Source organism: Moschus berezovskii, chromosome 20 (genome assembly GCF_049115385.1).
Source record: "Moschus berezovskii isolate FMDL1 chromosome 20, NW_MosBer_1.0, whole genome shotgun sequence".
NCBI lineage: Eukaryota > Metazoa > Chordata > Mammalia > Artiodactyla > Moschidae > Moschus > Moschus berezovskii.
In genome coordinates, this window is record NC_142479.1 from 49,372,738 (window position 1) to 49,394,156 (window position 21,419).

The window sequence follows — 21,419 nt, forward strand, 5'->3', positions numbered from 1 at the left end:
CTCCACTAGCCATAGAACCTTTAGCAAGTTTCTTAAGAAATCAGTAAAATAGGGATAACAACATACCTCCCTCATAATGCTGTCAGGATCACCAAAGGTTAATGAGATGTTAAGTGATTAGAACATAGTAAGTAAGTAATACTGCATATTAGAACAATATGCAGTAGCTTTTATTTATACTGAATAGAATAAGGACATCTGTTACAAAGAAGGACTTCCCTGGTGGCTCAGAGGTTAAAGCGTCTGCCCGCAATGCAGGAGACCTGGGTTCGATCCCAGGGTCGGGAAGATCCCCTGGAGAAGGCACTGGCAACCCACTCCAGTATTCTTGCCTGGAGAATCCCATGGACGGAGGAGCCTGGTGGGCTACAGTCCACGGGGTCGCAGAGTTGCACACGACTGAGTGACTTCACTTTCACTTTTCACTTTCATTTTCATTAGAAAGAAAGGGAGCAATGATTGAAGTGAGAGCAAACTCTTGTAGCAGGAGCTGCAGTAAAGATAGAAGCTACATACACTGAGCATTGGTGAAGGAATTGATAAGTACAAGCACATGGTCACTGATGCACATGTGTACAGGTACTTCACATGGTACCACAGCATTCTGGATGAAGTGATCACAGACACGTATGTTCAAACATCATTTTGTTTCTCCCCTATGACCTGGGGAGAGGGGCAGGCAAACAGCATAGAATAAGCAGTAAGTCCACTGTGCAGTAAGTCCAAAGGAAAGCTTAAAAATTAATCCCTTAGAACCCAAACCCAAGTTCCTGCCTAGGTGCCCTTAGAATTATGGGGTTTTGTTTCCTTTTTGGCTCTGTCCCAAAGGTTCTTCACCAAGAACGACAGCCTGCCTTTCAATCCTCCCCACACCCTTGGGCATTTGGAAATGGTATGGGGACATTTTTGATGGTCAGAATTTCTTGGGGGCATTTAGTGGACTGGAGCCAGGACCACTGAGTGCTCTTCAGATGTGCAGACAGTCCCATGTGATGGAAAACTGCCTGCAGAGAAACACTGCATTGTGAAATCCATGTTGTAGGGTGAGTCAGTCCAGTATTTCCCCAAATACCAAAAAGTAAGCCACATGCTAAGGATTAGGTACGAGTAGACTTAAGGAGACTTATTTACTCCATGGGACATTTTCATCAAAGTCCTACTTTGGGTTGGAATGTCAGAAATTGCTTACAGATCAGCTGGCCTAGCTTAAAGGCAGAGATTCATCTGTGGGCTTGGTCCCCTTGAGCACAGGAAAGCCATCTGACCACTTCTTCCTGTAGGATGTGGAAGATAACTTTTGTGGATGCCTTTTTTTTTTTCCCCCAAATCTTCTTTTAGCCAAACCCCGATGGTAGGTTGTATGTAAGTTTTAGTTTTGTCTGCTGTTTTTTGTGAAGTCCCAACTTTGGGGGACTCTTCTGTGACTACTAGAATATAATACACAGTAAGGGAGAGGAGTGGTAACCTCCTTCCTTAATGTGAGGGGTAGCTGGAGCACATACTTACCGCCTGGTGTGTTAATCATGTCTTTGTGTCTGTGTTCATCTCAGGAGAGAAACCCTTTATCTGTGAAATCTGTGGCAAAAGCTTCACCAGCCGCCCCAACATGAAGAGGCACCGTAGGACTCACACAGGCGAGAAGCCCTACCCGTGTGACGTGTGCGGCCAGCGGTTCCGCTTTTCCAACATGCTTAAGGCCCACAAGGAGAAGTGCTTCCGGGTGACCAGCCCCGTGAACGTGCCACCTGCTGTCCAGATCCCACTCACCACCTCCCCAGCCACCCCAGTTCCTTCTGCGGTGAACACCCCCACGACCCCCGCCCCTCCCGTCAGTATGAACCCTGTGGGCACGCTGCCCCCTCGGCCCATCCCCCACCCCTTCTCACACCTTCACATCCACGCTCACCCTCACCACCCACACCACCTTCCCATCCCCCCCGTCCCCCACCTCCCCCCACCTCCAGCTCTCTTTAAGAGTGAGCCTTTAAACAACAGAGGCCAGGGTGAGGACACGTTTCTGCGGCACCTGGCAGAGAAGAACAGTGCAGCACAGCATCACTAACATCCATCTCCTTAAGTGTGTTCTCCACGAGTTGCGTGCCCCTGTGTGAGTTTGCAGAGGGGGTTGGTGAGCATTTCTGTAGCTGTCAGACTCTCAGCCTCCACCAAGAGCTTTGTCATTGTCTTGGTGAATCAGCACATCCGAGGGAGTGAAGAAGACCTTGAGCTCACAGAGGGAACTGTCATCTAAACCAGGGAACCACCGAAGTAAAGCCCAATTTGCTTGCATTTTCTGGTGACTTTTATAAATTTCAAATACTCAGACTTGTGGAATTTTATAATTTCATATCAGCTGATGAGGTATGCTTGCTTTTATATCCTGGACTTCTCCTCAAAGAGGGGACAGGCCTGGTTTCCTTTGTACTAATCGGGAAGGCTGTGAGATTAATCCAGAGCATTAATTGTATCACTGTGTATCGTAACAAATTATTTTCAGCTTTTGGTGCTGGCTTCAGAGTTGAGCTAGCTGTGTTTCACAGTATATCAAGCATTATAGAGAAAGAAATTTTCTTCTTTGTGTAGCTCTCCTAATGCACTCTTTATTTTACTACAGAAATTATTTTAGAGTTTTTGTATAGACTTCTTTAGTAGTCTGTTTCTAAAATGAAATGTATTTCAATAAGCGGTGTAATTTTTTCAGTGTAGCTGGACCTATGTTGTAAAATAGAAAAAATTTTTATAATCATCAAAATGTGATTCTTAAAGATGCATATAACTTCTATAGTTCAAAGTTATTCTTACATCCGTACAACTCAAAGGTGCTTCAGAAAGTAGATGAATCTCAGAGGGTCTCCAGATCAAGTTACTGCAAAAAATGAGGTTTTGCTTTCAGAACTTGACATAAGTCCTTGGTAGTTTTTTAATCTCTGCTTAACACTTGGGGGGTCTGTTAGGCTTATGGACATGCTCTATCCTCCATGTTCTGTTTGGTTCAGTTAGTGTGTTAAATGGGATGCTTGCAGGGGGTTGAGCCTTTTCCTGGGAAGTCACCTGAAGCTGGCCTGTTTTGAAAATCTGAGTCAGGCTGTTCACCATCAAGAGGAGGAAGTTGGGGAGGCTGTTTCATCTCAGTCACGTCTCACTTCCCTCAGAACTGTGTTCAGGTTCAACCTTTGTGGGATGACAGAATGAAGTCTCCTGCTACACTGCTCATTTTGAGGTTGCTTTGTTTTTCTAGAATTGTTGCGGAAAGATAAAATAGTACATTAAAATCAAAACATGATGTTGCTGATAGTGGCTGAGAAATTTGGATAAGAACACAAATGGGTTATGACTTTTAAAATGTCTCTTGTATTAATGGATATAATCACAACTTCAAGCTGTTCAAAACAGTTAATATTGCAGTGAGGGAAAGAAAGTGACATTTTGCTGCCCTGTCCTCTGCAAGAAATTACCTGGTAGCAGTCTTCTTGGTGATAAGAAGAGTTAATCTCTAATTTGGGGCAGGTTTGGAAGCGTTTGGGTAACTTCTAAAGAGCATGGTCAGTTGGGGATTCATTATAGGAAAGGCTGAGCAGAAGGGCTAACAGATTATTTTTAACTGATCACATTTATCCAGACTCAGTATAGCTAAAAGTTTTGTAATTTTTCATGTCAGTGAACTGAGTTCCAGCGCAAAGTCTACTTTCTCTCTCTGTCTCCCTTCCTCATTTTTTTTAATCTTGAAATTTCTTCATTTTTCTTTCCTCGGGCTTTTAAATCTTTGCGTGACTCAGAACCCTGACTTTTATTTATTTTTTTATTTTTAATATTAAATGTGCAGAAATATGTGCAGCACTTTTCTGGCTTATTAGCTCTGTGGTAGGAAAAACTGGAACTCTCCATTGAGGTTAAGTCCCTATTTTTAAAATACTGCATTCTCTGCTAGCTTTTTGGTTTAATACTTCCAGATTTTTTCTTTCTGATTATTGCCTTTGTCTTCTATAGTGAGCATAGGAAAATTTGGGAATGAGGCAGAAAAGTATCTTTATTATCATACTTTTCTCCCTATTTTTGGATGTAACTTCTGAAGAATGCTGTTTTTAAATGTTTGTATACATTCTTTGAACACTCAAGTACCCAAACCCAATAAGAAAAGTTAATTCTTTATTTATGACTGTTCTATCTTTAGTGGCTGCCTCCCCTTACTTACACAATTTCCTTGGCATTCCATGACAAGTTTGTGGGTATACACCTTTGTGTGGACATATCATTTTTTCATGTCCAAGCTTATAATATTAAAATGATTTTAAAGATGTAAATTGAGCTTAATTGGTTATACCTTATTTTATTCTAAATAAATTTACAGTATTAGGCTGCAGTTCTGAATTCTAACTGGAGACTTACAGAATCAACCATTTTATGAGGTGTACTGTAAATTACACACTGGAAAATTCAGGTAGTAATATTTCTTTTTTCATTCAAGTGAATATAGCCATAAGAAGATATCTGCTACGTAGGAAAACCAATACTAAGCAGAAAATCACTACCACCCTTAACAGAAGCAAAAAATAAATAAAGGATTATCTTTTTTAAAAAATCAGCATTGTCACACAATACAGTTCTTAGTGAAATGTATTATGGAACAATCTGGAAACTCAAATTTTTCCCCTGGTTAAGTATACGTTCCCTGATTTGGGGTTTGTGGTCTTCAGGAAAACTACTCAGAACATACTGGCTGCTCATCAGTGTCAGATTACATATGCCTAATGAAATGCATTAAGAATATTCATAACAATGTTTCTGAATAGAAGAACTGCGGGATGAAGCCTTAAACGTGTATGTACATCAGGTTTAACATGCTTAAGACTCAAACTCAGGGTTAAAAATTTGATTGGGATCCTTTACTAAGAGAAAAGTTGTGTTGTGTTGTGTGTTCCCTCCCACCTATAGTACAGCACCGTGTGACTTCTTCAGAAATTACTATTTGTTATCTGTTTATGAAAAAAAGAACTCTGGAGGAGTTTGAGTTCTCAGCCCTTATCTGTACTTAAATTTTAAAGACAACAAAGGCCACATTTCAGCATTATATAGATATCAAATGGAGGCTGTTTTTCATGACTTAAATTTTACTGTCTTCAAAGGCTTGTCCCATTGCTAGAATTAAGACTGACTTAGAAATTCCCAGCTTGAGTTGATATTGCTTTTTAGTTTTCTTTTTACATTTTTCTTTTGTGTAGATTTGTCATTCAAATATAAACTCTTCCTTAGCCTTAATGAAAGGCTGCTTGTTGCTTTCTCAAATTGAGAGGGGCAGGCATATTCAGTTAGATTTTTTACATTTGAATGAAGAAAATAAGATGAACAGTTTAAAGCATGTGGCTTCCTTTCCATGTATATTTGTGATTTGATTCCTATTTTTAGCAGGCAGGGAAGTCTCCACGTAAACTTTTACTACATAGTTCACAGTAGCCTTTACTAATCAGTTACATATACTTTTACAGTCTACCATTTACATTTTCTGTTCTAAATTAATGACTGAGCATGGACATTACCATAGTCATACCATCTTTCTTAAAGCACCATTGATTGGAAGAACATTTTCATTGTGGTTAGAATGTTCCCTGTATACACTCTCTATATATGATTGATTGTCCCTTGTATTCTAAAGGCAAAATACTCTGAAGAGATGCTTGTAAACTTTTGATTTTCTATTTCTTGACTTTTATTTTCAGTTTTTATGTTTGTTGAATGGATATGCTTGTTTAGCTTAATTTTATTTCACTGGAAATTTTAAATTTTAAGAAAATCCAGCAGAAATAGAAACTCATTGCAGATGTGTGTGTATATATGTGTGTGTGTGTGTGTGTGTGTGTGTGTGTATTTACCGCATCTTAAAGATTTCAGTTAGTGAAATACAGAATGGTGGGATTTTAATGTTTGAGAAAAGAGAGAAAGAAAAACTAAAGTTAGAGAAACTCTTCTGTTTGAGCTACTGTATAGAAGAGACAACTTTTATGATTATGTTGCTGACCAACATGATGAACATTTTGATACTGTTCCAGACTGTATGGGAAGTATTTGATGAAAAAGGGATAGATTACATTTAGGAATTTTATGAACTATGTCCCATTACAAAAATCAACTCACTTGGATTTCTTCAGACTATTAAAATTGAGCAAGTAAATATTGGGTTTTAATTTTCCTTTGCCTGAACCAAGATAGGAAATTTCCCAAAAGATCATTGTTTTTTTCAGGAATGAAAGGTCATTAGCCATTAAGAGATACTGGCATTATTATGTACTAGCAACACCCTAGCTAACCTGCTTCTGTCATCTGTAGCATTTGTGATAAATAACAATGACCTTCCAACCCTGGACACTACCTCGATAAAGCACACCAGAGATCCTCTCTAGACTTTCTGTGGAAGCCATAAAAGTTGCCATCAAGATATCTACTTTCATAGTTCTGTACTTTTATACTCTCTGGACTTTTTATAGATTTTGTGATCAGATCTTTTTGTCTTAGAGGATAGGTTTTGCAATATTCAAAGGAAAATCACACTCCTTGATTGTCCCAGCTTTGAAGCTGTAACTCGGTACTTTTGTTTAAAGAATTAGATAGAATACCATTTACCATTTGCAGAATTGCATATCCAGAAAACAAAGTTCTCTTCCTTATCCCCTAAGTAGAAGCTATACTGTTGTCAGAAACTACTAACAAGGTGGATTTCTACCTTGTTAGACTGTGTGTAACTTGATACTGTATGTATTGTCACAGTGCTCCTGGAGTTGTTTTTAATTTTCTTATGACAGGTTAGTGAGTGTGTGTCTCTCCAATCTCTCGCTGCAGCTTCAGTCTCTCTCGCTCTGTTCTTGAGTGCCTTCAAAAAGCCAGCATCCTGGAACATTATTTTCCTGATCTAAATCCTACCTCTGATTATTTCATCCTCCATGACTATTGGAACTCACCTATATTCCAGTTGGTTTGTTTCTACCAGCTTGCTGAAACCTCGGGTGTGAAATTTTTATGCATTTCTGTTTTGTTCCTCCATTTAGATTACACTTTAAACTTTAATTTATATCTTGTTTCTTCATGTATTACATATCTAATGATGAATTATTTTATCCTTATCTTACTCCTCATGTGTTTTTCTTTCACCAGAAACTAGATGTTCCTTTCAAATTAAAGGTCATTAAGTATCTCTTCCGAACATCTTTTTCTCATCTTTATTAGTCTTCCTGAATGCCTCCCCTTTCTGAGTAAGGTATCGTGAATGCTGCTGTTGCCATGCCTTCTTTCTATGTGCTCTCTCCCTGTTCTAGAAACATTTTGCAAGGTTGTACTCATAATTTTATTTTAGTCTAATTTCAAATTGCTCTCTGGGTTTATCAGAAGTCCCTTACTGATTTTTGATCTGCCTCTTTTATCCTATCCCTCAAAAACTTCCAGTTACTTTCTCTTCTACTTGTTCTCATCTAATTAATTTTTTAAATATTGTTGATACGTAATATATGAAGGATGTAATAAAAAGGAGGTTTCCTTGTATTCTCCATGTGATATGAGCACCTTAATCATAAAAACATTTTAGTCATTGGCTCACCTTTCACGGTCGACACTGTAGTTTGTGCTGTGTACAGGTCTCTTGCTCCCTTTCAGTTCTCCTCCAAAACTGAAAACAAATTCAATTCTTTCAAATGAGGAAATTAGATTGCTTTTTTTTTTTTTAAGTAAAATAAGGCTGTTGAGTTGAATATATTGGCCTTAGTCAAAATTTTTCCTTTCTGACTTGAAATGTCATGTCTCTTTCCTTAAAGTTAATCATTCTAATACTCAGGTTTTCAAGACTAACTAATAACCACATGAAGTGGGAGTCTAAGAAGGCAGCTGTTAATAAATTCTTACTGCTTTTTATCTGGTGACAGTATGTTATTGATGGGATAGTGCAAAATTGTGAGAATGCTTATGTTTGATAATGAATACGTTCTAGACATTTGAAGATTTCAGTGGCTATTTGGAATGGGAATACTAGTTTACAAAATGCAAAAAGTTGATTTCTACAGAAATAAGTAACAAAAGTTTCTTGTTGTTTTAAATCTTTTTACTTTAATATGCCTTGGTAGTCCCCGTAATTGACCTAGAAGTTTGCCTCTTTTATGTAGTAACTTTCTACCTAAAGCAGCCGCTTTGTATATTTGGCTTTTCTCCTGGGACTCTCAGCACAGCAGTGGGAGTGATGGGGGCTCACACTGAGGAGCCACATCCCTGAGACAGACTGTTGACTTGTTTCATGTCCATGTCTGTATGAGACATTTGGCACAGGTATCAAAGGGTCTTGGCCCCGGAGAAGTGTCGCCTCCACTTTCTAGTTTCACACTATCTGAGCTTCCCTGGTGAGATCAGGGATGTTACAAATTACTTGAAAATGATTTGGGGGACAGAAGGGGTAGGAGCTGAATTTTCCTTCCAAAGTTGGAAGGAAGTCTGGTACTTGTGTTGTTGGGTTTGGTCAACCAAAGAGCCTGTCTCTATAGTGGATGTGCCAAAGAGTCCAGTTGTTTCTAAATATCCACCTCCCTTGACAAACACAACTTCCTTCTTACCTACCTTTTACGGGTTGAAAGGGACTGTGTGATTGCAAGGCCAGAGACTCCAACTCACATTCTGCATAGGACTTGAGGCTATGTTTAACTGCATTTGAAAGCTCATGGGGAAATACTTTATTCTATTAGAATCTCTAACCTGACCTAAAAATACCTTTTCTATGCTTGATCATTCAACTCCTGAGACTTTTTCCAAAAGTGAAAAAGAAAGAAACTATGTGGCATAATTTGAGTGTTTCCTACTAGAGTTGTATCCCCAGCCATACATATGCAGCCTCAGATGAATTCTCAATCTTCTGCAAGTTTTGAGTATGCCTTTTCCTCTTTTCTTGACATGGGCAGTGTGATTCTGCTCCACCAGCAGTACTGGCTTTGTCCACAAGGGAGCAACAAAATACTTCAGCTTCTTTATTCTCACCTTCTAAAGCAGCATCCCACTTTTAAGTCTCTTGCAGAATATTCTTTACTGGCTCAATATTTGTTTTCACATCTTGGTTTTTAAGACGTTTCCCCATATTACTATGTGCTCAGCCTTATGGAAACAAAGGTTGGTGAGTGGGTCAGGTGTCCTGGTGGCTCAGGCATCTGAATTGAAAGCCAGAACCTTCCCTTGAGGGATCTGTCATGTGCTAAATGCAAAGCAGGAAGGCCACCCTCCTTACTTCTTCCTCCCAAATCCCACCACCAGTGCAGGGCCATCACGTCTCTGAGAAGAATAAGAGCGGCAGGGATAACTGGCGTATGAATGAGGAAATGCTTCTTACCTTCTCTGCTCCAAGCACATGTCCTTTATAGCAGAGAGCAAGTCATTGGGGTCAGCCCTGCATCCTGACCTGTGGGAGGTCTGCTTCAGCATCCACTCTGCCCAGTTAGAGTTCAGCTCATGTTCCCTCTGTGTCTGTTATTTGTCTTCAGGCTCCTAATCCTTATCAGCTCTCTGATCACAAGGTTTGTTTGTGCTTATAGCGGCGTCTTCCTCACAATAAGCAGGTCAGTTATCAACCAAGAGGAAACCCCAGACCATAACTATTTAGCCTGTAGAACTGGGAGGCATTTGCACCTGAAATGGCCTTCCAAACAGCTGTCTGCCTGGCCCTTCTTCCCCAGCCGAATCTGACCCTGAGCAATATAGGTGGACAGAGGCATCTGCTTGTAACTCCATTTGATGAAAAAGAAAACTGAAGCTGTGATCAGTTTAGGTAACGGGGCCAGGTGTAACTTGTTTGTCTTTATTTTTGTTTTCCCTGACAGTACTGAAATCACTTGCACTTTTCCTCATTTCTTAAAGAAAAAATCCAGTTTGCTTGCCAGGAATTGTTCAGCGTTAGGTTTACAGAGCTTGTTGTTGAATGTTGAACATTTGTCCAAAGGAGTTTGACGAAACAGAAGCTGCTTGGTCCCTGTTCTGCCTGCTAGGTCATAAGGATTAAGGCCATGTGGCTGGGGTACTTATGTCAAGTCCAGAAGAGGGCAGTGTCCCTCCTACCTCTATGAGGATGCAGTTGAAGGTCAAGTTGGACTCATGTAGGGCAGGTACCTCTCATGCTGCAAAGAAGTTTAGAGGAGTCTTCAGTTGGGGAGGTGACAGGTAATGGGACAGGATCTCCTAAGATGGGAAAGACACTGGGGAAGGAGAGCTGCTCGGCCCCAGGGAACCATGGTGAGGGGGAACCAAGTTTCCCTCCCACATCTCCAAACGTGCCCAGCTTCCCGGAGTCCTCTGTATTCCAGCATCCTGTCAGATCCCTCAATGTACTGATCCCCCCCCCAGCTTGTGTTAACTGTACCAATATTATTTTTTTAGCAATTGAAATGCACTTTTTTTATTTCAACTCAATCATGATTTTAAGTATAAAAATTTATAGACTGTTAAAACTACTTTTTTGTGTATTTTTAACCACTTGATGTAGCATTGTCTATTTTATTCTTGTGAGACTCTGGTACAAGGTGTGCCATTTCATAATATTTCCAAGATACTGGGCCTTTGGATGTGTACGGTAACCAATTTAATGCTAATGTTCACAGTAAAAAAAAAAAAAGTAGCCATATCCATTGCGTGTCTTTCTTCACTTCATTTCTTCCTTATCCTCAGTTGACAGTCTTCATAACACGCTGTCCAGCCCACAAATCCTGCTGACCCCTGTTATGAAAGGTAGCATGTTTTCACAGCTGCTGGCCAAAGTTAGAGTGATTAGTTCTCTTTTCTCTGCTGCCTGGCTCAGTGCTGATTGGTTTCAGTAACATTACTCTGTTTGCTGAGCAATAATCTGAACCTATCCTAGAAAACAGTGTTTGAAAAAAGGATCATGATTGGGTTCTGAATCAGTCTGAAGAAAAAGAAGCCAGATGGAAAGTGCTTACAAAGCACATTCAGTGAAAAGCAATGATTATAAAATGTGGTACTTGGATGAGGCTCCCTTCCCCGTTCACTCATGCACTCATTTGTCTGCTCCACAAATGTTTATGGAGTTCCCAACACGTACTGGGCACTGACCTGCCCACTGGGGGTTCCACCATAAACAAGATACTCTCTGCTTTCGTGGATTCTGTGTTCCAGTGGAGGAAACCTGACAACAAGCAAGTAAATAATTCTCCAACACATGAGCTGTTACTGTAGCCATTGGAGGAGCAACTATTTTCTGCCAGGAACCTTTCAGCTCAGGATGCACCCTGCTTCATTCAGATTAAGGATTCTACTGAGGGAGTTAAGCATATAGAAAGGAAACCTTGTTCAAGGTTCCTTTTATTACCTCTTAGAATGGAACATAACTGCCCAAATCATAGAACTGACATTCTTATTTTCTATCATTTTGTAACTCTGACTAAATACTGATGTTAACACACTTTTTTCATGAATATAAAGTAGATAGCCCCTGACCCCAGCATATACTAAATCAGTGGCTTTCAAACTTTGGCCGTGACCCATAGTAAGAAATGTATTTTCACATTAGTTGGCTATCCAATATATATATTGATGAGTTTGTATAAGTGAATTAAAAATTCAAGAAAAATATCTACTTTGATATTTTCTATTTTTTAAATGCTGACCTTGAACTACAAAATTAATTTTAAGACCCACTAAGTTCTGCCTGCAGTTTGAAGAATCTTTCTAAAGCAGGGTATATGCGTATGTGTATTATTTTATCCCAACAGCAGCCTGAATTCAATTTCATGTAGAATTTGGTTATTTTAACTGGGTCTTCCAACATCTTAAGTCTTAGATGTTTCTATTTCTGATTGGGTCAAGACTCTGAAGCTCCTGGCACAGATTAGCCATTGCTTATTCCAGTGCCCTGCAGTGAAGACAGGTCAATCTTGGGCACACTGCAGTCCTATCTTGTGGGGCCTCTAACCTGCTGCCTGTACCAAGGTAGCTAGAAATACTTTATTGCAGTGTCAAGGTCTCCATGGTAAATGGTAATAATAGTGACCCTTGATGTGCCATGCCTCCTTGTGTCCATACCATTTTGTAGTCTTGGCCTTGCCCTTCTCTTCATTAAGCTCCCAGTAGGAATTTAGTGGCCATTCTCAACTACCTTGAACCTGGGCTGGTCTCATGACTTCTTTGAGCAATAGAGTGTGAGGAAGTGATGCTGTGGTTCTGGAGCCTAGTGGAGCAGCTGCCTTTGTTCTCTTCGGACATGACTAAGGTAACTCAGGTGAGACCACTGACTGACAAGAACTGCTGGAAACAGACGTCCCAGGTGTCCCTGTGAAGATTCCAGGCCTGTGGGTGAGGGCATCACAGACCCTTCAGCTCAGCTAACACTCCAACTAAATGCCTGCTTAAGAGCCCAGGTGATGCCAGCAGAATAACTCTCCAGCCAACTCAGAGAATCACTAGAAATTATTTTTGTTAGAAACCACTAAGATTCGGGGTGGTTTGTTACACAGCAATAAGATAACTTGGAAAAGCCCTAAGATTTAAGTCTAACAGTTAAAACTGAAGTCTGACTATTAAAAGCTTATAACTGCACAGTTCATCAGGCAAGAACTTTGGAGGGCATGACTAAGTGATAGCTGTAACTCATTTGTAACCCTGCTACTTCTATTTCTAGTCCCTACTCAGCAACTCTAAACTTACAAAGGAAGGAGGGGTTTCCTCATGTCCATAGCTGATTTCATCAAGAACACAACCAGTTCAGAATTCCCCTCTCCCCAGACTTCTGGCCTGCCTTCTGTGTCCCCAGCCTTTTTCCTGAGCTTCTTGAGTTAGGAATTGCCTGGGTTTAGACCCCTCTGATTGGTACCTCTCACTCCCAGCCTCTGCACCTAAAGCTGGTAGCCCCCAATCCAGCTTTGATCTTTACAACAATTTTGACTTTCCTAAGATGTTATTAATGGAGACATTATAAGAATTAGAAACACATAGACTTGTGTGTGTCTACAAAACTGGACTCCGTTTTTTCTCTCCTCTAACAGTCACTTGTATGGCTTCAAGTTATCTAACCACTCTGTTCCTATTTCCACATCTGCAAAGAAAGATATTAATAGCAGCTCCCTTAAGGTCACTGTGAGGATTAAATAAAACCAGGCAGGTAAAATGCTCAGCTCAGTGTTTGCCAGATAGTATTTGTGACAGTTGGCCCCAATGACCCCCACTTCCTGATGTTTGCACCCCATGCAATCCTCTCCCCTTTAGTTGGGCTGGATTCAGAAACTTGCTTCTAAGGAATTGAATATGACAAGTGATACAGCTTCACTTCCAAGATTAGTTACAAGAAGACTTGGGAGCAAAGAAAAAAGACTCCTGGTCGTGATCTCTCCCGCTTTAATCACCAGCTGCTATGTCGTGAAAACGCTTAAGGCAGCCTGTGGAGGACTTGCCCAGGAAGGGAAACCTGCCAGCAACCACGTGAGTGAATTTGGAAGTGCTCTTCTGAGGCCTGCCAACAGCCACATCAGTGAGCTTGGAAGTGGGCTGTCCAGCACAGTACAGTCTGGAATTGACTTAGCCCAGGCCAGTAGCTCGCTGATCCTGAGCCAGAGACACCTGTCTAGGCTGAGCTCAGATTCATGACCAACAAACGAAATGATACTGTTGTTTTAAGTTTGGGGGTAATTTGTGCAACAAGGAATTAATACAAAGTATAAATGTTACCTATTAGCAGATACAGAAAACAATAATTGCAGTAGATGTTGTGGTGTTCTTTTCCAAATTCTACCCCCCAAGCACCCTCCCCCACCCCACTGCCACCGCTTCAGAGTCCAGGCACTCATTCTCCCAGTCACTCCAAAACCTTTCTGCCTCAGCTTGAGTCTCCAGGATTGCTCTCAGCTGAAGACAGCCACCTCCCCCAAAGTCACACCTCCTCCCTTCCCCAAGGGCAACCCACATCCAGTGACTGGTGCAGAGGTATAAAGACCTGGACTGACTGCCTCAGGGGGCACAGTTTTAAAGAGCTGCCCTCTCCTGACCTCCTGTGAGATCAGCTGAGGTCTTTGCTGTGAATGCATCACAGTTTAACTCTGCCCAACTTGACCTCTGTCCAGTCCTTCTTCCTTGAAGACTCTCCAAGTTTTATCGGGACTTGACCTAATACAGTTGGTACTAGGACTGGCTCAGGGAAGCAGAGTCAAAAATGGTGGCAGCTGGTAATGAAGACACCATCACTAGTGATAGGTGGGACAACCGTTCAAACTGTCACTAGTGGGGACCCTGCAGAAGGGAGTGTCCTGGGCATGGGGGTTGGGGGGTGCGGTTGGTGATGGCACAGGCTTTTGAGAGGCGGAATAAGTACTAACTCTAAAGACAGTGGAATCTGAAGGTTACTGGTGAATGCCATTGACGCATTGGAGTTAGATAATGAATGGCTGAGGGTGCTTAATGACCAACTGAAGACAAGTGTGAAAGCCAAGGGCCTTGTGTTGTTTCAAGCTGCCCCCCGCCCTGCCCCAGTTTGTGATATTTAGCAATACAAAGTTAAAACATGTGGTGCCTGGAAGCAGGGTACCAAAACAAATACCTAAAAAGGTGGAAATGCCTTTGAAACTGGACAGCGGGTGGAGGCCAGGAGAATTTTGAGGGGCATGACAGAAAAGACCTAGTTGCCTTGAACCGACTCTTAGTAGAAATGTGTACATTCAAGATGCTGCAGGTCAAAAGAACATGAGGACAATGTAGAGATCCTAAACTGCCTTAGAGAAAGCCTCAATCTCCGTGAACAGATCATTAACAGACACATAAACTTAAGATGCTGACAGGGCACAGACAGAAGTGAGGAATATGTTATTGGAACTGGAGAGGGTAATTCTTGTTATGTAGTGGCAGAAAACTTAGCGGAGTTGTGTCCGGCAGTTATGTGGAAAACAGAACTTATAAGCAAGGAATGTAGATACATAGCTGAAATTCTCTAGGCAAAGCCTGGTTTCTTTTTGCTAATGATAGTAAAATACAAGAGGAGAGAAAGAAATTAAGGGAAGACTTGTTGAAAGGGGACGGAGACAGTGATTTGGGAAATTCTCAGCCTATCTAGATTGCAAAAGATAGTAAAATTCAGAAAGTGAAAGTGAACGTTGCTCAGTCGTGTCCGACTCTTTGGGACCCCATGGACTGTAGTCCATGGAATTCTCCAGGCCAGAATACCGGAGTGGGTAAACTTTCCCTTCTCCAGAGGATCTTCCCAACCCAGGGATGGAACCCAGGTCTCCCGCATTGCAGGCAGATTCTTTACCATCTGAGCCACAAAGGAAACCAAAAACTGGCTGCCAAAAACTGGCCTAAAGAAAAGCCCTGGTATGTGGCTGTAAAACCTTTTGCTGAAACTTCAGAAAGATCCATGAGCCAGTCACCAGAGATCAGGGGTTGTACTAGTTTGCTGGGGTGCCGCAGTGAAGTACCATAAACTTGGTAGCTTAAATAACAATAATGTATTGTCTCACAGTTCCTGAGATTGAGGTGTCAGCAGGGTTGGTTCCTTCTGAAGACTGACCGTCTGTTCCATGCCTCTCTCTAGCTTCTCGGGGGTTGCTGGCAATCTCTGGAGTTCCGTGGCTTGTAGAAGCATCATCCTGATATCTGCTTCCATCTTCTCATTTCATCTCCATGTGTGTGTGTGTGTGTACTTCCCCTTTCTTTAAGGATACCAGTCATATTGGATTAAGGGTCCACCTATTCCAGGTTGACCTCATCTTAACTAATTACCTTGGCAGTAACCCTATTTCCAGATAAAATCACATTCTAAGGTACTGGGAGGTAGGATTTCAAGGACGAATTTTGGGAGGATACAGTTCAGTCTCTGTCATTGTGATAGATCTCAAGCAAACCAGGGGTCCTGTAGGAAGCTTAGGGGTTATTGCTCCTTAGCCGCCTCAGCAGAAGCCAAATGTAGAGAAGGGATTATTCCAGAAAGATGTGTGGGAGAGACTTTTGTCTCATTAGATGTTTGGTTAATCCCTGTGCAATCAATGCAAAGCCCACAAGGTTCTTGAGAAATTTATACCCACAGGGAAAGAGACAGAGTGGAAAATGAAAGAAGGTTTTTGGGTCCCCCAAATTTCACTAGCAAGAAGCAGGTTGATAAAATATCTCAGCTGAAAACATGTGCTATCTTTCATGAAAAATGAAGAATAGGGGATCCAAGAGCCCCAAGGGCAGAGTCAAGAGCCAGCTGTCCCAGGCCTTGAAATCTAAGAGCTTGCTTGATTAGATTTAATGACTGCTTTGGACTGATGACATTTCCCGCTTTCGAACCAGAGCCTGTTATTTCTTTAGTTTCACGGGTCAATAGATGCAGAATTGTGCCCAGGATCTGTACTTAGTGGGTTACACTCAGTAGATTCATCTGTGCTTGATTTAGATGATAAAACTTTGTACGAGTTGATGATATTTAGATGAGATTTGGGACTTCGAATTGATGCTGTAATAGGATGAGACCCTTGGGAACTTTGGAAGGGGTTGAGTATATTGTGCATTTAGGAGGAATGGGAATCTTTGGGGACCACAGGATAGACTATAGAAGGCAGAATTCTAAAAATGGCCTCCCAAGATTCTATGCCCTAATCCTTGAAAGTGAAAGTGAAAGTCACATAGTCGTGTCTGACTCTTTGTGACCCCATGGACTGTCCATGGAATTCTCTAGGCCACAATACTGGAGTAGGTAGCCTTTCCCTTCTCCAGGGGATCTTCCCAACCCAGAGATCGAACCCAGGTCTCCTGCATTGCAGACAGATTCTTTACCAGCTAAGCCACAAGGGAAGCCCTAATCCTTGGAACCTATTAATATGATGAGATTCTTTCTACCCCCATATTTATGTTATATACTGTGGCACAACTGACCTGACACCCTCAGCAGAACCTCGTCCAGTCTGCCCAGACTCCTAAACCATGTAACTGCATGATACTAAGTGGACATTTTTTAAAGCAACTCATTGTGGTCTTTCGTTACACAGCAATAGAAAACTAACTGCCTTGGCAACATATAAGGACAAATCCTCATCTTCTGCAGCCAGAAGGCAGAAAAGCTGAAGATCAGGTCCAGTTTTTAAATGTAAGAGTAGCAGAATTCCAGATAAAGTTGAGTTCTCATCCATTGCATTCTCATCCAATGAATTCTCATCCATTGTCTACTATGACAAGTCCAGGGGTCTGGTTGGGAAGAGATGTCATGGGAACATCTGGGCCAAGAAATCCCAGGTCTCCCTGAACCCTCTAGCACTGCAGAAACAGTTCACCCCTTCCTGGAAGAAACTAATATCACCCTCTTGCTTAAAAAGGATGCAGAGACCTCTGCCTTGCTATACTGCACACCTCTCTGGGTCTACCCCATCTCTCCTCCTGACTACCAGACCAATAACTAGGATCAAGTCACAACATAACCTAACCAGGGAAGTGCTGGCCTTGCCAAAGGAAGAAAAGAGTTATGCCAGTTGTCAATTTTTGCCTCTTAGTTCTAGAAACACCCTTCACTGCCTGCTCTGTAGGAATGGATCTGAGCCCTTTAAATGTTTCTTCTTTGCCAGCTGGCATGATGCTAAGCTCCAGCACTAGAGAGCCATGGAGAACCTTTGCAGGAGCAAGGGGCTTTCCTTCCTAGTTCTCGTGTGCCACTCTTGGCAGGTTCCTGCAACATCTCCAGCTCCCAGCTTCTGCAGCATGGGCAGCTTCCATGTCCAGTTCTGGTGCAGGACAGTCAGCAGCACCCAGCAGCCAGCAGCATTTCCCAGCACTCCCATCAGAAAGTTTCATAGTGGACTGACCCAGGCAGCCTGGAGGACGGATTTGGTAAGTTTGCAGGGCCAGTTTCCTGCTCCACCTGCTCAGCACCACAGTGACTTCTCTGCCATCCTGAGAGTCATGACTGTATCCTCTAAACAAGATCTGGATCTCAACCCTGGGCTGGCCTCTTCCTGACTGCCCCACCCCAACATTAAGGGTAGTGGCTGTTCCTTATAGTTAGCAGCTTTATGTTAACTGCTTCTCAGTTCTCTTTGTTTTTTACTAGCCAATCATTTATCATTCCAGTTGCCTATTATACTTCAGTATTCTACATATTAAAGTTTCCATGTCCAAATTACAATGTGGTTTCTGACTCCTGATTGGACTCTGACTGATTCAGACTCTATATTCTGAAGTTGTAGGACCTAGCCAGCATGTACTGACAGAAGCCAGGACAGTATTAGGATCAAGATCAAGAGATATAGAGTGGTGGAACGTTGAACAGATGACAGTTTGTTGATATGGGAGCATTCTGAGAATGGACCCTAGCAAAGATTCCACAGGAGATGGTGCTAATATACTACTGCTAGGGTGGCTGTTGGAAATGGAGAGAGAAAACGGCCTACACTAAGAGAAGGAGATAAGCTGAAATTGCTATGGGAGGCTCAAAGAAGTAGGCATGCTTGAGTGGAACATACAATGAAGAGCTAGAAAATTCAACAAATAACTGTATTCCACAAGAGGACCTGGAGCACATGCCTTTTACCGGAGGAATTAGAATCTCTGGTGAGAGTAAGACCATGCCTGAGAAGCTCCATGGGTCCGTCCTCTGCTGACCAGAGCTGATGGTACAGAACCAGACTTCCTAATAGCAATGGGGGTACTAGGATCCTTACATACTGGAGGCAGATGGTAGCACTTAAACATCAGAGGCAAGGTGGATTCAATTATAATGAGTGGCCGTGTCAGATTTGGGGGGCAGGGTAGCTGATCTGCAAAGAGTTACAGAGATGATTAATAGAACATGGCAGGAATGACAATCTCCATTATATCCTTGCTAAATTCACCAGTCTGGCCTTTGCAAAAAACAGGCTGGGCTTCAGGGATTAAAACAGGCTTCACTGCAAACTCAACAATGATAGCTCCACTGAAACTGCTGCGCCAGACTTGGTATCTTTGCTAAGGGTAATTAATACAGCCTCAAGTGTTAATACATGGTTTACGGCCATTGACCTAGTGAATGGCAATGCCAGGCAAAGAGAAGCAGAAAAAATTTACATTCACTTTAGATGGATAAGAGTATATTTTATAGCCTATTCCCCTACCCTCCATCTGTGTCCTCTCTCCTGCCTCTGATATAATATAGTCCAAAGGGACATGACTGGACATCCCGAAAAGCATCACATTGATACACTACATTGACGACATTATTAATCAGACTGCAGGGCCAAGAAGTGGCAAGTATTTTGTAGGCTTTGCTAAGACATGTGTGCTCTAGTGAGTGGAAAATTATCCTTAAAATTCCAGGGCCGGCCACATCAGTGAAATGTTTAGGGGTCCAGTGATTTAGGTCATCCATGCATGCATGGTAAGTCATTTCAGTTGTGTCTGACTCTTTGCGACCCCATGGACTATAGCCCATCAGGCTCCTCTGTCCGTGGGATTCTCCAGGCAAGGATACTGGAGTGGGTTGCCATGCCCCCCTCCAGGGGATCTTCCCTGACCCAGGGATCAAACCTGTGTCTCTTACGTCTCCTGCATTGGCAGGTGGGTTCTTTATCACTAGCACCACCTGGGACACCTCCTAGGGCATCCATAATAAAGGACAAATGGTTTCATCCTGCACCTTCCAACTTAAAGAAGTATAATGCCTGGTGGGCCTCAGTGGGTTCTGGAGTCATCTTTCCATACTTGGCTTCAACTCATGTAAATGGTGGCACAAAAGGATGCCAACTTTAGCAGGGTCCAGAGTTTAAGAGTTCTTCAGCAGGTCCAGGCCATGGTGCAAGCCGGCCTACCACTTCACACATTAGGGCCCAACAACTGTGGCATCAGAGGTATCTGTGAAATTATGTGGCATTTATAGCAAGCCCAAATAGGAGAATTACATAGACATGGGGTCTTCTTGCCTGGAAAAAATCCCATGGACAAAGGAGTCTGGCGGGCTACAGTCCATGAGGTCACAAAGAGTTGGACACAACTGAATGACTAACACTTTCCATATGGGATCTGGAGCAGATCTATTCTATTTGCATAAGATCATTATAAACTTTTTGCAAAACAGCTTCTGGAATGCCACTGAACCCTGGTATAAACAGAACGCCTGACCTCAGCTATCAGTGTTCGTGCAGCCAGAACTTCCCATCATGAGCTCAAGTCTGTCAGGTTCACCAACTCACAAGGTTAGGTGGGCTGAGCAGCACTCTAAGATGTAAGGAGTATATTCAGGGTTGAACTTGAGCAAAGACAGAGGGCACAAGTAAAACATACAAATAAGCTACACAAGCATGGCCCAAACCCCCATGTCTCCCACCACATGGGTACTTCTCCTCTAGTTATCCATGTGTGGTGGATACCTGGTGTGGGGGGTGAGGGGCCCTCTATGATCATTTGAAGGAAAAGCTTGGTTCACAGACGGTTTGCCTTGCTGGACACACTCTGGAATAGATTAGTGTTACATTGTCACCCTCTCTGTGTCATCCTGAGGAAGAGCAATGAGGAAGAATCCTCCATGGGCAGAGCTTTGGCCACGTATGCCAACATCCATTGCATGTGGAAAAAGGAGCAGCCTGAGGTAAGTATATCCCAGAGACACGCATAGGCGCAAATGGTCTGACTAGTTGTCCAGGGGCTTGAGAAATAAAGTTTGGATGATCAGGAACAAAGAAGCATGGTAAAGAGATATGCAGAGGGACCTAAGGGAATGGGCGTGAAGTGTGAAGATCTTCACAATACACATTAAGGACCATCCCAGACATCCACAATGTCTATGCTCTACATGCCAAGTAGAATGAATTGTTGGGCCAGTTGACATTAACCATTAACATTGATCAATCCAGTGCTCACCCAGTGGATACATGAATGGAGATCCATGAAAGCAGGGAATAGAAGTTGTAACTGGTCCCACTAGCATAGACTTCCACTCAACAAGATTCATCTAGTTACTCCCAACCAACCTACCTCTAAGAGGCCAATGCTGTGGTACAGATACAGCATGACCATTCCTCAAGAAATCAACTAGCCATTTGGTAACAGGTTGACCACACTGGATCCCTTCTACTCTGGATGCAGCAGCAATTAATCTTGACTGGAACCAACACATATTCTGGTTATGTGTTTGCCTTTCCTGCTACAGGTAAGTTAATAGGGACTGCATCAACTTGACTAGGCTATAGCACCCGTATTCAAACACCAATTCAATCTAGGTTTTGCTGTTATGATAGTTAACGTCTATTGACTTTAAGGAGAGTCTTCTCAATAATTTGAATGGGCCTCATCTAGTCAAGGCTTCCTTGGTTACTCAGTAAAGAATCTGCCTGCACTGCAGGAGACCCAGGTTCGATCCCTGGTTCAGAAAGATCACCTGGAGAAAGGAATGGCAACCCACTCTAGTATTCTTGCCTGGGAAATTCCATGGGCAGAGGGCTATAGTCCATGGGGTCGCAAGAGTCAGACACAAC

At 42.3% G+C, this 21,419-nt stretch overlaps 1 protein-coding gene across 5 annotated transcripts in view; it reads left to right on the plus strand.

Moving 5' to 3' along the window:
* Positions 1-10,598, plus strand: part of ZNF652 (zinc finger protein 652) — a 65,711-nt gene extending 55,113 nt beyond the window's left edge. For all 5 annotated transcript variants that reach the window (XM_055407605.2, XM_055407604.2, XM_055407606.2 and 2 more), the window contains one exon: positions 1,551-10,598. In XM_055407605.2, the coding sequence (XP_055263580.1) occupies positions 1,551-2,062 (512 nt within the window). In that variant the 3' untranslated portion in view covers positions 2,063-10,598. The remainder of the gene's footprint in view (positions 1-1,550) is intronic.
* Positions 10,599-21,419: the final 10,821 nt, after the last annotated feature.